This window comes from Antrostomus carolinensis, unplaced genomic scaffold (genome assembly GCF_000700745.2).
Source record: "Antrostomus carolinensis isolate BGI_N321 unplaced genomic scaffold, ASM70074v2 scaffold49559, whole genome shotgun sequence".
Classification (NCBI taxonomy): domain Eukaryota; kingdom Metazoa; phylum Chordata; class Aves; order Caprimulgiformes; family Caprimulgidae; genus Antrostomus; species Antrostomus carolinensis.
This window is the reverse complement of record NW_010340278.1, coordinates 42958-59053: the sequence shown is the minus strand read 5'-3', so window position 1 is coordinate 59053 and position 16096 is coordinate 42958. Positions and strand designations below refer to the sequence as shown.

The following is a 16096-nucleotide window of genomic DNA, read 5'->3' as shown; positions in this document are numbered from 1 at the left end:
CACCTAACTTTGGTCCTTTTCAAACTGCAGAGCAGAGATTTTTTTGCTTTGATGTAGCATGAAGTTCATACATGTGCCTACATACATGCACTTTCCATGGCAAGACTGTGATGCAACTTTTGGAAAAAATGTAAGATAAAAGCTCTCTCTAAAGTATCATGTGAGACAAGAGATTCCCTATTTCACCTGAAAAGCAACTCAAAATTCTGGAAAGGCCAATTATTTGCAAAAGCTTTGTTTTGGAATCTGGCTATTCAAGTGGAGTTCTCAAATCACAAAGGGTAACGTTGGGCAGACAAATTGCTATAAAAATTCGCAATTAGTAATCAGAGTTCCTACATGCAAGACAGTGATTTTACCACTCAAACAGAATCAAAGCAATCAAGCTTTTAGCAAAGATCTCATACTAACATTAAATTCAGAAGTGTTTACTCAAGGACATTGACATATTTTAAAAATCAAGAGTGAATAGAAGTCTTGAGGAATTAAATATGCATATTGTACTACAAGTGTCTCTTAAAAATTGCAAAGAAGTCATAGAATATTAACTATTTAAATGTATTCTAATGACCTGTTAGAAAAACATGCTGAAACACATCTGGATATTGTTGAAATTAGGTTGAAAATATATCCTGGAATTCACGTTAAGTTTATAATAGAACAGTTGCATGTTGTTCCAATGAATCAGTTATCATCCTGTCATTAGCTCCATGGAGCTATTATAATAATAATTCGTGGAAAACCAGTCCTGCTTGCAAATGTGCCTACTTGACTGCATAAGGACTGAAAGACATGACTGAACTCTCTCTATGCAGAAGTGCAAACACACTTCAAATTAGGATGCTACAGTACCTAGTCTGACTAGTAACAAGTAAAAAACTGCTGTTTTTTTATTAATAACTTATGAAATAGATATTCTTCCTCTATTGAAAACCATTGATTAGGGTATTATTTTCAGAGTTGTCCATGTTTTGATAATATCAATGAGGCTGACTCACAAAGAGTAATAACAAAAGGAGCGGTATTTTTTAATGCTGTAAATATGCCAAGATAGAAATTGAAATGTTAAACTATGTATGAATTTCTGTCTCGCATTAACAGATGCAAAAATAAGTCATTACAATACACAATTAACTCACGAAGTATGGGCTGAACAGGAAAAGCAGTCATACTACCTATCTTCAACAGTGTTGTCATCTAATATATCCACCTACAATAGGATACTGCTAGGAAATGAATACATCTGAATTTTGCATTTATATGTGCAGTATCACTATAGCCTTAAACCGATGTCTAAAAAAGTCAAAAGCACACCTTCTCCTGTCTGTAGGTCAAGCACAGAGTGAAAATGTGTCAAAGAACAAACTTTTTCATCAAGACACTGCTAGGAACTTGCCATGACCAATATGATTGCTTTAATAATATTTCATTGCTTTATTAATATTGAATTCCTGTGGCACTGACCAATAAGTCGGTGCCAAAGCAATGCATTCTAATCAGCAGTAGCTTTAATTGCTGTTGCTAAAATTGTAATAAACCATATCCACAGCTGAAAATGAACTATTTTCTAACAAAACATGATAAAGATGCTTCTATGCAAACGGGGCAGGGACTTTATATACTGACTCAGGGAGTCACAGCTATTAAGGGATCCATGGAAGGAAGCAAGGAGACAATTGCATGAGAAGCAGGCAGCTCAGTGAGAACGAGCTTTCAGCAAGTACCACTCACTTTGACCTGAGACATGAAAATAGTCAATAAAAAAAATCTGTTTGTGTTTCTCTCTTTGTCCATCAATTTCAAGGAGGCTTTTGGGACTACAGAAAGCAAATAGAAGAAAAGTCTGTGCCCTTTATGCTGCATGGAGCTAATGCCAAAATGATAACCGATTTGCTGGTGAAAAGTTTTAACAAAATGAAAGTGTGAGCAACAAAACAGCTGAGATTCAACACTTCTTCCCTCAAACATGATGGAGAATGTTTTCAAAACCTGAAATGCAATAGCACCAATAGTTTCTTTTGACTGGACAATTAGGATGTATTTTCAGGGCAGTGTGAAGGGAATTAAGCAGACAACTTCCATTAACAGCAACATCAAGGTCCCCATTCATAGCTGGAAAAAAAGAACAGACTTTCTTGCCATATTTATCAGCCTGCACTTTATTAAAATGGACACACTACAAAAAGGATGTAAACATATTTAAGTAGCAAGAGAAATACTTCAAAAAAGGACTGAGAAATAGAAAAGAAGTAACAGAAAACCTTAGGTTGGGATTTTTCAAACTCACATTCAGTAGGACTTGAGTACTTTGTCCTCTGAGGCTCTTCTGAAAATCTAAGCATTAGCTAGTACATTTCTTCTGATATTTAACTAATTTCACTGAAATCCAAGAAAGCTGTTCTTCTAAAATGAGACTCTGCTGAAACCAAAGCAGCGTCATGGAGCTGAAGTGTATGGTAAGTTATGCACTCGTGAATCTGCAGAGACTGTTAGACATTAACTTCTCTGCTGTGCACTGCACTAGGCTATGACACAGCAGAACATACAGTCATCCTGTCTGAGGTTGGCAACCTCAAAGTTTTTTCAGCCACTCCGGTGAAGCAATTTGAATCAAATTCTAAATCACACCTTGAATTCCCCAACCTGTGATTTCAGTAGGATGGGGTTCTTTCCCTAAATGAGGTTCTCCATATATGAACAATAAGTAGTTTGATTTTGAAACTCAAATGTTGTCTTCTTAAAAGGAAAGCACAGAATAATAGCATCATGACACGTTTATACCATGAAAAGATAACTTACATTGTAGACAAAGAGACTAGTGTGCTGAAGGCTCCAGGGGTGATGGTGCTGATGTGATTGTCATACAGAGAAAGAAGCCTTACTGAGCTCAGTCCAGCAAAGGTGTCATTGTTTATACAGCTGATAGAGTTGCTCCTCAGCATCCTGAAAGGATTAAAACAGGGAATTAGGAACTACTCGGAGGGGGTATAATTTCAGGATACGAGGTCCTTTATCTGGGGTATCAACAAGACGCTTTGGCAAGCACTGTAGTCTATATTTATTGATTGCTGAAGTACAGCACAGCTATTAGAGAGCTAGATTCATGTAAATATTGTCTCATGAATTTAAAACGCATTTCTTCCATACAACATTAGAGGCTGATGGAAGTTCCACATGTGAAAGCAGTATGCAATTAAAATTATAACTAGTGGCAAACTTGAAATACAAACTAAAGTCTTCATTTAGTAAATACCTGAGAGTAAGTGAAGATGTATTTCAGAGATCAATTGAGAATGACTGCCAGAAATGCATGACATAACAATACTAGCTGCATTACTTCTACTCCTATCATGGATGTCTTTTGTAATCCACACTGCAAAAGTATGGAAGGAAACAGCATCCTCAGCAGAAATCAAGGAATAGCTTGGGAAAGATATCCAGATCTAACAAAAGCTCTGAAATGTCATTATAATCATTAATTGACAAGACAGAAAGCAGTAATCATCCTATAAAATGATCTTTGCTCAGGGCTTGTGCCAGATGAATCAGTGCTGTGTTTTGGAAGATACATCTCTCTGAGTTGTTATGGTAACAATGAACTTGACGATAAAGCCCAATTAATCTGAAAGACTGTAGTATCTTGTTTCACTTTATGGCAAAAAAGGCTTATGTGTATTTGTTACATTGCATGCCAATCAACATCGAGGTCTGTAAACATCACTACACAGTTGTGATATTCCTACTTAGGTGAAAAATTATTCAGTAATTAAGGTTCACTACCAAAAATCCGCAAAATATATGCAGCTCATGCTGCTGTTAAAGCGAACTGATCCTCCAAATTGAGGAGGGTTAATTCCTTGGTATCAAATTCATGCAGTGAACACTGAAAATTCAGACTCTCTTAGAAGTCTGGATTTAAATCTCAGATTGGTATCCACCAGTTGTGCATTTAGATGCTACATGAATAGATTATTGAAAAAAAGAGAGATTAGATATGGCTGGGAAGAAAGTCACAGTGTAATCACAAACACTTGGTGTTTAAGATGCAAACATTACATTGTTTTTGCATTGCTGTTCTTTATGTACAGTTACCATCGCAGGCACGATCGTCTTAATAGTTTTGGTATTGCAGCCAGGGTGAAACTGTGTCAGAAGAGTGTCACAGGGCACAGACACTGTGGAGTGACCGCCTTACACGTGGAGTACTATCCTTCCTGAAAGCCATGTCAAGATCACAAGCTCTAAAAGGAATAGGGTAGTAAATAAGAGAAGCAAGGCCCTTACTGGCTTACCAGCAGTAGGAAATATTTTCTCAATTCTGTACGTAAAGTAGCAGGCATAGTACTGCAAGATGAGATGAACGAATTTGGATGCAATGTGTCTTGCACAGTGATTTATTATATTTCAGGAAACATACAGTCTTTTAAAAACTGGACTATGACCCTGTCCAATGTGGCCTCTTTGCAAAAGATCACGATTTTAATGCTCAAAGAAGGTCAGTTAATGGACAGAAATATATGTCCCTCAAGTCAAAACCTCTGATTTTGTATCATAGCTCACCATTCACTGTGTATCATTCCTGAAGGAAAACTTATACTCGGAGATCCTCATATCATGCTGTGTATATTTAGACTGCTTTCTCAGCTAGGGGGAAATGTAGGTCAGGTCAGCAGGATAGCTTGAAAATTAAGCATCTTTTTATTAAAAAATGCTGAATTTTGTTTAGGAGCACTGCCATAGGCTGCTTTACAATATAAAAATTAATTTAGTGTCTATGAAGAGTATTTTCAAATCCCTTAGTAAAGTGCATACATTAAATTAAAGAACAGATGGCTGTAACCACAGAAAAAAAAAAATGTTAAAGGAACAGTAAAAGTTCCCTATATGTCATTACAGGACAAAGTCCTTGAAGTGAAACTTGGATTTCTTTTTACACTAGAGTAAGGACTGAAGTAATTGTGCCATGATACTTTGCAATATAAGAAGCATGTATTGTATCTACAATTCCATTTTGAGTGGAGGCAGAGTGGGAGGATGGAGTAATAAATAGCAAACATGTTCTTACATGCCTTGTTTCCATAGGAAATAATAAAATACAAGTAATTAAATGATTAAAAGTGCCCAAATTTGACCCATAACAGGTTCACCATCATGTTACTCCTGAAATTTTTGAAAATCTCTTTTTTCACAGAAATAGCAGATAAATCTCAAACCTACCCAGAAATGTATTGAAGACTTCATGACAGTGATACAAGACCTTGTGTTAGAGCTTGATGTCTAGTAACAGATATTTTAGCAGGCATTGCTGAACTTGAGCACTCCCACAGAGGAACAGAAAGACAGATCTTTGCACTTACAACGTCTTTAGCCCTGTGAGGCCTTTAAACATTCGTCCGTGCACTGATTCCAGTTGATTCTCTGTCAGAATCAGTTCCTGCACTCCTGAAGCTCCATCAAATGTGCCTTCTCGGATCTCCTTGATCTTATTGTTGCTTAGATTTCTGGAAGGACAAAACCAGTCACAATAAGAAATTATTCCTGTTTTATTCCAAACATACATCATCACAACAGAAGGAGGAAGATAGGAAGAATATGTGCGTTTTATTGGTTATCTAGAAAGACATTCATCCAGTAAGGAGAGTATATGGAAGTTCAAAACTATACCTACTATACTCACAAACAGCTCCCCTTCACTCATCAAAACCACACCTATATCAGATATATCAAGAGTATGTAAATTAATGGAATTACCAGCTCTTACACCTCATATCATTCTTGCTTGTAAGTATGTCAAGGATAGAATTAAGTGGGGGTTTCTAACATCTGATTTATGTCCATGAAGTTATGAACCATGCTCGGGACTGAGTGCTCATCTGGCAAGAATCAGTTACTTTGATCAATGGTACACTGAAATATGGACCACTTTTATTTAGTGTACTTTTACTCTGGAAAGTTACTCCAACACCGGAGTAACGTACAAAACTGCATGTATCTGTTAATATGTGCACTCATGAACTCCCAGGCACTTAAATGTAACCACCAGTCAAAATGAAATGAGTATCACTTAATACTCAATTCACAGCTACTGCAATATACGGCATTATTTTCCAAACATTTACTTTGCCTATACAGTCCCAAGATGTTTGCTTATAGATCAGCAATGGAAAAGTTCAATCTACAAAGTCAAATGAAGTTCTGATGAAATGCAAAATTATTCTTTTGAATATTTCATACTTGTGAAAAACCCAGTGAAAAGAAAACTTCTGAACGATAAAATGCCACTAGAGATGCATAAAAATAAATGGAATTTAATTATTTAAAACATTTATATAAAAGATCTTAAGCACATCAAAACCGTGGGCCTCAGTCCTTAAAGGATCTCCTATGATGCCCTGTATAGAATAGGATGAATAATCCTGCTTGTTTAGGTTTATGCCTGGAAACACTATTCTTTATTTTACTGTCTGGAACAAAAAGAGGAAATAAAAGATAAGCTCTTGCTCCCAAGAAGATGCCAAATTCCAACACTGTTACTCATACTGAATAGTACATTATTCCAGAAACAATCCAAGTACAGATGCAGCATAAGTAATAGTTTCAAAATCCAATTCCAGGTGATATAAAACAAATGACAAGGTATCAGATTAACACCTGGGCTACTGTTCAGAAGAACAGGCAATCTTTTTGGGATAAAAGTTGACAGAAGACATGGCCACAGGACAGCTTGGCCTCAGACAGAAATACTGTGGGTCTTGCTCTTTGTAGAAGTCATCACTTAATTAAAAAAAAAAAAAAAAAAGGAAAAAAAAGAAAAAGCTGAGTCTTGGAGATATGCTTCATGTGGGAGACTTGAGTACGCTGGTTTATGTCTGCTGAAGAACTGTCAGATAGTGGGCCCATCACCTCTGTGATCAGAAAGAATAAAGTATGCTTGCAATCAGCCAAAAATAACATAAAAACATATAGGAACACTTGCATGCAGATTTTGCTTTTCAGAAGTTTAGTACCTTGTGCTAACACTCACACGACAAGTTTATGTTCAGTGTCAAAGCAAGTCAAGGAAGGATATTCTGGCATATGCATTTAATTTTGGGACTCAGCTATTTCTCTAGTGGAAATGTTTGTAGCTCAGCATCTCTTTTGAATGCTGGCATAAATAAATGCTCCCAGTGATCCATTTCCTGGTAAAGATCATGCCATGATGCATATTTGCACAAAAATACATGAATAAATAAGTAAATGTTTGTGATGGGAAGAGAGGGTGAGTTACTATAACACACAAAGACTTTGACTTAATCCAAGATTAAATGCTATGGTGAAATCAAAGTTGCAAGGCAGAGAAAAGACAAGCTTTACAATAATAAATAGGTAAAGATGACACTGCCCCGCAATCCCGCTTGGAGTATAACCAAAGCAGATGTTCTGCCAACCTGGATTTCTTTGTCTTCCTGAATTAAAGCTTCCTATATCAGAACTAAATTAAAAAATGGTAGAGGACAGCACTAATTCACTAAAAAAAAGTGTCCTCCTTAAAGTCTGACCTGCTAGAACAATAAATATGAGAAATTACATACTTTTCAGTCTAGAATTTGTAGTAAAAATAATCAGCTGATACAAACCTTGAAAATTGAAAGCAGTGAAACTTTTGCCTGCTCTGCAACTTGGAGTGTTCTACTCCATCTTTCCTAGCACTGAAAGAATCTTTCATATATGATCATAGCACTTGACAAGGATTTTTTGTTGTTGTTTTAATTAGAAAAAACCTGACACTTTACAGCAAACCCATTATAGAAAAGCCCCACCCTCTTGCAATGCTAAGGTTTTCTATAAGCAATTCTTCTTGAAATACTGGAAGAGAGTGGAAAAGAAAATGAGTTTCGAGTATTTCCCAAGGTAGCTATTCTTCAGTATTTCCCAAGATGCCCTCTGGCAGGACCCAAATGGGAACCTATAGTCAGAGAATCACAGAATGGTTGGGGTTGGAATAGATCTCAGGAGATCATCATCATCCTCCGCAGGTGCAGGACCCTACACTTGCCCTTATTGAACTTCATCAGGTTCCTCTCCGCCCAACTCTCCAGCCTGTCCAGATCTCACTGAATGGCAGCACAGCCTTCCGGTGTATCAGCCATTCCTCTCAGTTTGGTGTCATCAGCAAACTTGCTGAGGGTACACTCGGTCCCTTCATCCCAGTCACTGATGAATATATTGAATAGGACTGGACCAAGTACTGACCCTTGAGGAACACCACTAACCACAGGTGTCCAACTAGACTCTGCACTGCTGATTAAAACCCTCTTAGCTCTGTCACTGAGCCAGTTCTTCACCCACCTCACTGTCCCCTCACCTAACCCACACTTCCTAAACTTACTTATGATGATGCTATGGGAGACAGTGTCAAAAGCCTTGCTGAAATCAAGGTAGAAAACATCCACTGCTCTCCCCTCATCTACCTAGCCAGTCATGCCATCATAGAAGGCTATCAGATTGGTTAGACATTATTTTCTCTTAGTGAATCCATGTTGACTATTTCCAATAACCTTCTTTTCCTCTAGTCAACCTGGTCACTCAAGAAAGGTTACTGTTTCCGTAAGGACTCCCTGATTTCCCTGATGATAATGTTTAATTCTATTTCTAGACTTTTATTTTGGGCAAGAGGTCAGAAGAAATTTTTAGAAAGCCTGGGTTTACCTTATGTGGGGCTGTGAATAGGAAATGAACAGACTAAGGAGCTATCAAGGTGACATTGTTCACACAGTTCATTTTTCAGTCAGGTTTTATTTACTTTATGGCTACAGCTTATGATAATATTATTTCTGTTGCTCTTATAACTTCAACACAGAACAAGCTGGATTCTATTCAGACTTCTATTCATCCTGCTGTACCTGCTGGGTCCATTTTAACAATCCACCATACTGTGCATTGCTGCACATGTTACCGACACACCTTCCCATAAGAACAACCACCAAAGCACAGTCCAACTGCAAAGGCTCTGCTTGGCCTCACCTTGAACCTTCTGGTATTATCATACAATCAGCCTGTTCTGAGTGGGGGTTTCCCTAGAATATTTCTGTCTGTTGGCAACGTGTTTGGAATTTTGAAGGATAGGTTAGGAGGAAAACCCCAGTGCTGTTGCATTCTTCTGGAGGATGCTGAGAAATTTTACAGCTTTTAGCAACAGTCTGGCTGGCTTTTACAGAGTGAGTTGTTCTCAGAAGCAGGATGGCACTGAAAGTCTTAAATATTACAGACAGACAGTGAAGTACACCCAGTGACTCTCCTACGTTAATTCAGCAGAGTGAACTGATGGTCCTACTGGAAAAAAAGGGAGGCACATGATAAGCCCAAACACCACGTACCACAACACTCTCTGCAATATCATTTCCAGAAAATAAAATCTGTTTCTCTATAACAAGTGACAGATGACTGCAACTTCAATTGCCATGGCAAAACTTATACTTAGGGGAAAGAACAGCAGGTAATAGTTGTTTCAAAAAATACAAACTACTTTTACCTCCCCAAGAAACTCAAGATTCTGTTTTTGAAACCGACTTCTAGTCTGCAAACTTTATCATGATTCAACTTTATTTTGCATGTACAATGTGTCAAATCCTGGGCTGACACTCCATACAATTGATTGTAGGAGAAATATTTACAGAGAAATTAAGTCTCCAAAGGCAATTATATACTAGAAGTGGGGTTGGCAGTAATAGCTGTTGCCAAGGCAGCATAACACTTCCTATTATAAGACCATATTTTATGTTCATTTTTTAACTTTTGCAAGATTTAACAGAATGGACTGTCAGGTGTCCCTTTCAGGTTTATGAGGTAAATAATTTTCATTTTTCTTGTTCTCTGAGAAAAGAGGTCAGTCCCCTTTCTCCCCAGCAGAGCATGAAGTATGGTAGTTCACCTTTTTATTTTGATTGTCAGCCCATTGTAATTTTTTTCTCTACAGAAACAGCTGCTGGGACCTAAGTGGGAATGATCAGTGCCACTGATTACCCATAGGCTCCAGGGAGTGCGCAGGCTCTGGAGCTGACATCTGGGAGCTGCAGCCTCTCTTTATGGGTCAGCATTCCATTTCAGCAAGGAAGTGTACCTCCTTGCTCCCACTGAGTTAGGTACCCAGGGGGTTTTGGAGCTTGAACCTGTCTGCCATTGCCTGAAGACCCCTCCAGGCTCCCACTGCCGTGGGAGTCCCCAAGCACTAGAGCATTTTTTCACTGATTAACAACTCGAAGGAGTCCCAGGGAGTTGTGGGGTCCCCAGTGTTTGCTTCATGCTGAATTTGGTACTTGCTGCAAGCAAAGAACTGCTCCCTTTCACAAAAGTCAAAACCTTACCTCTGTGGATGGCAGTGTCACCCCTCACCTCTGCCTGATGTGAGATCTTGTGTTGAGCGAGAAGATCTCCCACTGGCAACATACTCCTCTGTGAAAGGCAGAAGCTTATAGCTCCCAGGGCTGGAGGGCAGCAGGTCCTAGAGCCTTTCTATCTCAGAGGTACAGGAAACCAAACAAACCCAAGTGATGGAGCTGGTCCCACTGTTGTGGAGCTCGGAAACACATCTTTGTATTTGCCTGTACTTCAAGCAGATTCAAATTGCTTTTTTCTAACCACCATGCAAAGTACTAGCAACACAGTTCTTGGAGCCTGGAAGTCACTGTAATGTGATTATAGCTTTAGAGACTAGTCATCCCTTTACACTTGCAAGATCAGTTGAGATAATATGGTAAGAATGCAATGAAAGCAGCACAGAGTTTATGTCATTTTGTAGAACCTACTGGAGAACCCAGTAAATAATGTCTGGACCGGGCTAGATCTGTCTACAGGAATCTCCATCAACCTTGTTATTTTACTGTAAAAAATATTAAACATAAAGATGGATTAAAATTTAGGTTATGAAAATAGCATTATGTATATGGGATTTTGCAGCTAATTATTGAAGTTGATTTTTTAATTTTTTTTTTTAAAGCTATATGCAGACATGTTAACCTTTTAACAACCAGCAGGGTAATCTTAGCAATTAATTCCTAAATAAAATGTGGCATAACTTTCCATTACGGATCTGTGACCTTTAAATTTCTGTATCAAGAATTCAATTTTGTTTTGCATTAAAAAGTAGTAAATCCTGGGCTGACACATCATGCAATGAGATTCAGTGTAGGAGGAATATGTACAGACAAATTACACCCCAAAAGCTAATTATATATTAGAGGTGGGGTCGGCAGTACCCTTTATTGAAAAGGTCATCTGATACTTCTGATTTTTTTTAATGTTTACTTTATAACATCAGCAAGATTTAAAAGAATGGCCTGTCAGTTGCCCTTTTCATGTTTAGTAGATACTTTTTACTTTTCTGTTTTTTTCAAAAAGAAGGAAGTTCACCTATTCCAGGAAATAAAGCTAACCGAAATACCATTTTTCTCATATCTCAAAACTCTGATAACCCTTTTGTGAAAAGCCCGAAGCACACAAATACATTCTTATTTCAAATTTGTTAATTGGTAACTACCATGTAGATCTTCTATTCGAAGGATACAACTTCCCTGTCAAAATCTGTTAGGATTTGGCTGAATTCTTAGTCTTTAAAAAAGAGTTTTAAGATTCCTGCCACAATCCAAGGAGACTGCAAGACATATTTTTTTGAAAATCTGACTTTTAGGAGCTAATTTTCCAGAGATTTTTTCACTTCAGAGTCTTCTTGAGATTACATCTTCCAAAGTCTCTCAAGACAGTGCAGGACGCTGAACTACAGACTGCGCAAAGTTTGGAACTGGGCACATTCCTCTATTCATGTATCTACTCTACCAATCCCAGGCAGTATTAAGAAGTAATGTCCTTGGCTGGATAGAGAGGCAGCCCTAGAGAGATCTGTGAAGGCTATAAAAACAGCTCAAAGCAATGCAGTGGAGTAACTGTGTGTGAGGGCTAGGAAGGGAGCCTGAGTGAGAAGAGTAGGAGTTTTGTCAGTGGTTAGAGAGAGGCAGAGAGAAGAAGGACAAGACACTGGCTGAGGCAAAACATGGTGAGAATAGAAACTGCACTGAATCAGGAGATGAGGAACCTAGCAAGGAATTGGGACAAGAGTCCAATGGAAAATTATAATGTTATTTATACAATTAAAGACTATTTTCACATATACACACTGGAGCAACCCTAATATGTCAATGCCAAATCTATAAGCATTTTTCTTCGGAATCTTATTAGAAAACCCAAGAGACTGTGATATGGCACAACACGCATACAGACATGGACAACTGACAGAGCTTGAGTGACAAAAGAACAAATGCAAGCATACACCTAGAATGCAAGTAAAATCTGAATGCTCCTTAAGGTCCATTTTACAGATCATTTCAGAGTGTTTATGTTACAATCCAAAGCTACACTTAAGCATAATGTAAGATGTATAGGCAACAAAATGAAACACCCATCGAGAGGAAGGAACAGCTAATTCTTCAATCTCTGGAATTCTGCTGGAGCTTTCTGAGCAAGTACTCTTAATGTAGTTTCTTTGCAAATTTCCTTGACACAGATCTGTCATTAGTCTTAAGCTGAAGTGAATGACAACTAAAGGGCAACCATCCAAATGCCCATTCAGATGTCCAGATTCCAGGTTTTCAGATTCATTTCAGAAGAAAGATAATTACAGAGATTAAATAAAGAAAAAGAGTTAATTTAGGCTAACATTCTGCCACTGCAAAGCTCTGAACTTTCTTCTTAAGCCTAGGAAGCAACACAATTTCCAGACAGATTCCTCCATCTGCTGCTTTCCCTTAAACTTGAACAGACGAGGAATATGACAAGACAGAGTCAAAATTGCCAATCAAATAACTGTAAAATTTCTTGTCCCTTATACACACTGAAAAATGGGGGTTTGATTAATATTCTTCCTCCTTAATTTAAAAGCAGCAGTAAGCAGTAAGACTTATTGAAGGGCACATGCATCACATTCCTGTCACACACACAGAGCCGCTGGATTAGGACCATTAGCAGCGACAGTCCCATTCATTGGTATTTCCCTACATTTTCCTTCTTGCATGATAGAGAGACACCTATTAGCAGGAGAATACTTAGTAAAGTCAAAATAATAACATAGAAGGAAAGGGGTGTTTGCTTGTTTGTTTTTTCCTAGTAACCCTTTCCTTTCACAAAATGGAACTAGGAGAATTAGAAAAAAGAAGCCTAATCTAGCTTTTTATGGATTAAGCTACTGAGCAAGGTTACGGTTGAAATGCTGCTCAGCTTATACAAAAACCCACCCTTTTCAGAAAATCCCTTCATTCAAATTAAGATACTTCTTTACAACATCAAGTATAACAAAAGAAATTAGCTCAACTACAAAGACTACCTAAAAAGCCTCCGCTTGGAGGCCACCACTACAAATCCATGGGAGAAACACTTTTTACGAGGTGCAGGGCATAGCTACCTTTTGCCACCCATTTGAACTGCACCTGTAAACCTCAGTTTTCATTGCCTACCGAGAACAGGGATGAAAAATGTTTTGTTTCACAGGGAAAAAACTCTCAAAAAACCTCTCATAACTGTTTCATGCTGCATTTATGCATAACAATACATCCCTGTCGAGGCATCCTTTCCACTTGAGTGATTGATGGGAACAGAAAGGACAGCACCATAAGTTGCCTACAGTAAGTTTTAAATAAAATGAATGAAATCATTCCAGCTATCATGCCTCTCCAATTTTCAAAACATAAATCCTGAAGGTTTGATGAGGACAGACGCTTTCCAATTTGTGTATACTTTTATATACCATGCATATTTCGTTCCCATTTACTATCTACTTACATAGCCAACAGAGCACTTCAACAATGTCAACAACTTTTTCTAAGTGCACTGTAACTACAACTTATGGATCATTCATAAAATACAAGGCTAATGTATATAATTCCCCAAGTCCGGTGGCCTGTACTTGCACAAATACAACCCTCACTCCCAAACCTGCAGTGCTGCATCTGAAACTCTTGTGGAAATAATACTGACACAAGAATCCTGCTACAGTTTTCTCCAAATCTCCTGAGATCTTACATGGATCCAAATGGCTAAGAAGCTCCAGGTGGCAGAAACCACATGAAATGAACACAGAACGGAAAGCCTGATTGATTGGTTTCCCTAAATTACTTTGACTTTAGCAACAAAATCGTAGTGAAAGTATACAGTTATATGAGACACTAGCAATGAGGCTATAAGGTTAAAACTTTAAATAACTTCAGAAAAATCCTTTTAGAAGACAATCAGGAGGTATCTAACATATCAACCTCTTTCCAAAACACATCTCTCATTAAATCATACATTGTACAGTGCCAGGACCCAGGCTGTTAACAGAATTATACGGATATATTTGAGTGACCGATCTCTAAATTAGCTAATTGATTCTCCTCTCTAAAACAATAACGATCAAAAGAAGCTGCCATCATCTGTATCTTGTAATATTATTTTCCTTTGACTATTTGAAACACTCACTCTAGTTGGAGTCGTGTAAAACATTCAAAAGACAAAACAAAAATGGTAACTTTGTAGCTATCTCTAATAATAAGCATACATCTGAATAAATTCTGGGACTGAACTCCTTTCAGTCTCCATAAGTCGAAGACTTTAAGAAATATAACCTAAAGAATACTGAACTGTCCACCTAGGGATCTTCATCTGTCACCATGGTTTAACTGGGCCTGTCTTTCTAACAGGCAACTAATTTCATTTCCTTAAATTCACATTTTAAAAGAGATTTCTGCTACTGCAGTACTAAACTATAAAAAAATCATCTCTGCCTCCTTCCTTATAACCCAAGGCAGCATGTATTCTAACAAGCAAGTGACTCAAAACTTACATTTTTCTGAGGTTGGGCAATTTCTTGAAGAGTCCAATAGCTTCCAAAACAGAAATATCATTGTCATTCAAACGCCTGACAGGAACAAACAAAGAGACATTTAATACTTCATAGATTACTATAGATATAACTCTTTGACATACAGGGCTGCCACACAGGGAACTATGACCTTTGTTAAGCAAGAAACTATCTGCCATCTCTCTCAGACTCCAAGACTTTAGCTTTGAAGGAAAGGGAACATAGAAGACTATCTATAGTAAAATCTTAGGATGCCTTTAAGAGTGCAATGCCAAAGGACAGCGTCAGAAAGCCGCCTTCTTTCAATGCACAAGATGAGGGATTATTAACCTTAACCATTACACAGCCTTGTTTGTGTGACTAAACCTCCCTCATGCATTCTGCTACAGCAGACATACAATTGGAGATGTGGTCCCTGTAAACAGAAGGGAACTGATTTCAGATCCTTTCCCATTAATGTCTGCTGGTCTTCAAAATTAATGCAAAGGCCACTGTCTTGGCAGGCACGGGATGCAAAATTCGTTCTCTGATTACATGTAGCTCCATTTTTCTGTGTATAGACTCTTCTTTGTTTCTGGATGTCTCCCTCATGTCTTCTATCTTAACTTCAAATTCAGGGTTTAAATAGATGGGAGTTTAAACAATACTTTACATACAGTAAATAGAATACTAACACAAAAAGAGAATTGTGTTTGAAGGGGCTACTAATATAACAACAGAACCAGATTCTTCAGTTGCTAAATAATGAAATTGTTTTCTCAAACTCCCCTTAGCAGTATATTACGTTGATAATTCTGAAGAATCTCTAAAAGCAAATAGATTTCATAAAATTACTTATAGCTTAACAATGCATTAGTTTTAGTGAGAGCCATTTCACCCAAGCAGCAGGCATTGCGGAGATTGAATGAGTTGCTGATCACAGATTTAACTCAAAAGGGTTAATCCATTTCTTAAATAAAAATAACCAGATGCAAAGACAAGGACTCAAAGGTAGAATGAAAAGGAATCACACAGCTTAGGCCACATAACAGGTCAACACTTCAAGAAGATAAATACAGGCAGCTGATGCACAGCTATAGCTATAGCTCCTTTCTCATCCCCACAGCTAGCATGAACACTAAGGAAATAAAGGAGTTGCAGTGCTTCTTTGAAATAAAATTAACTTTCCTTTTTTTCACACAGGGATTAAAGTAGAAGGTGCCTTGGATTGGTCTGACTTCCTTTCACAGC

General features: G+C 37.8%; 1 protein-coding gene across 1 annotated transcript in view; it reads right to left on the bottom strand.

The window, feature by feature from the left end:
* LOC104531257 (slit homolog 3 protein-like) overlaps window positions 1-16096 on the bottom strand; it is a gene marked incomplete at both ends in the record, with an annotated part of 87542 nt that overhangs the window by 32050 nt on the left and 39396 nt on the right. The window contains 3 exons of the mRNA XM_010176094.1: window positions 2800-2943; window positions 5358-5501; window positions 14849-14923. Coding sequence (XP_010174396.1) covers window positions 2800-2943; window positions 5358-5501; window positions 14849-14923 — 363 coding nt within the window. The remainder of the gene's footprint in view (window positions 1-2799; window positions 2944-5357; window positions 5502-14848; window positions 14924-16096) is intronic.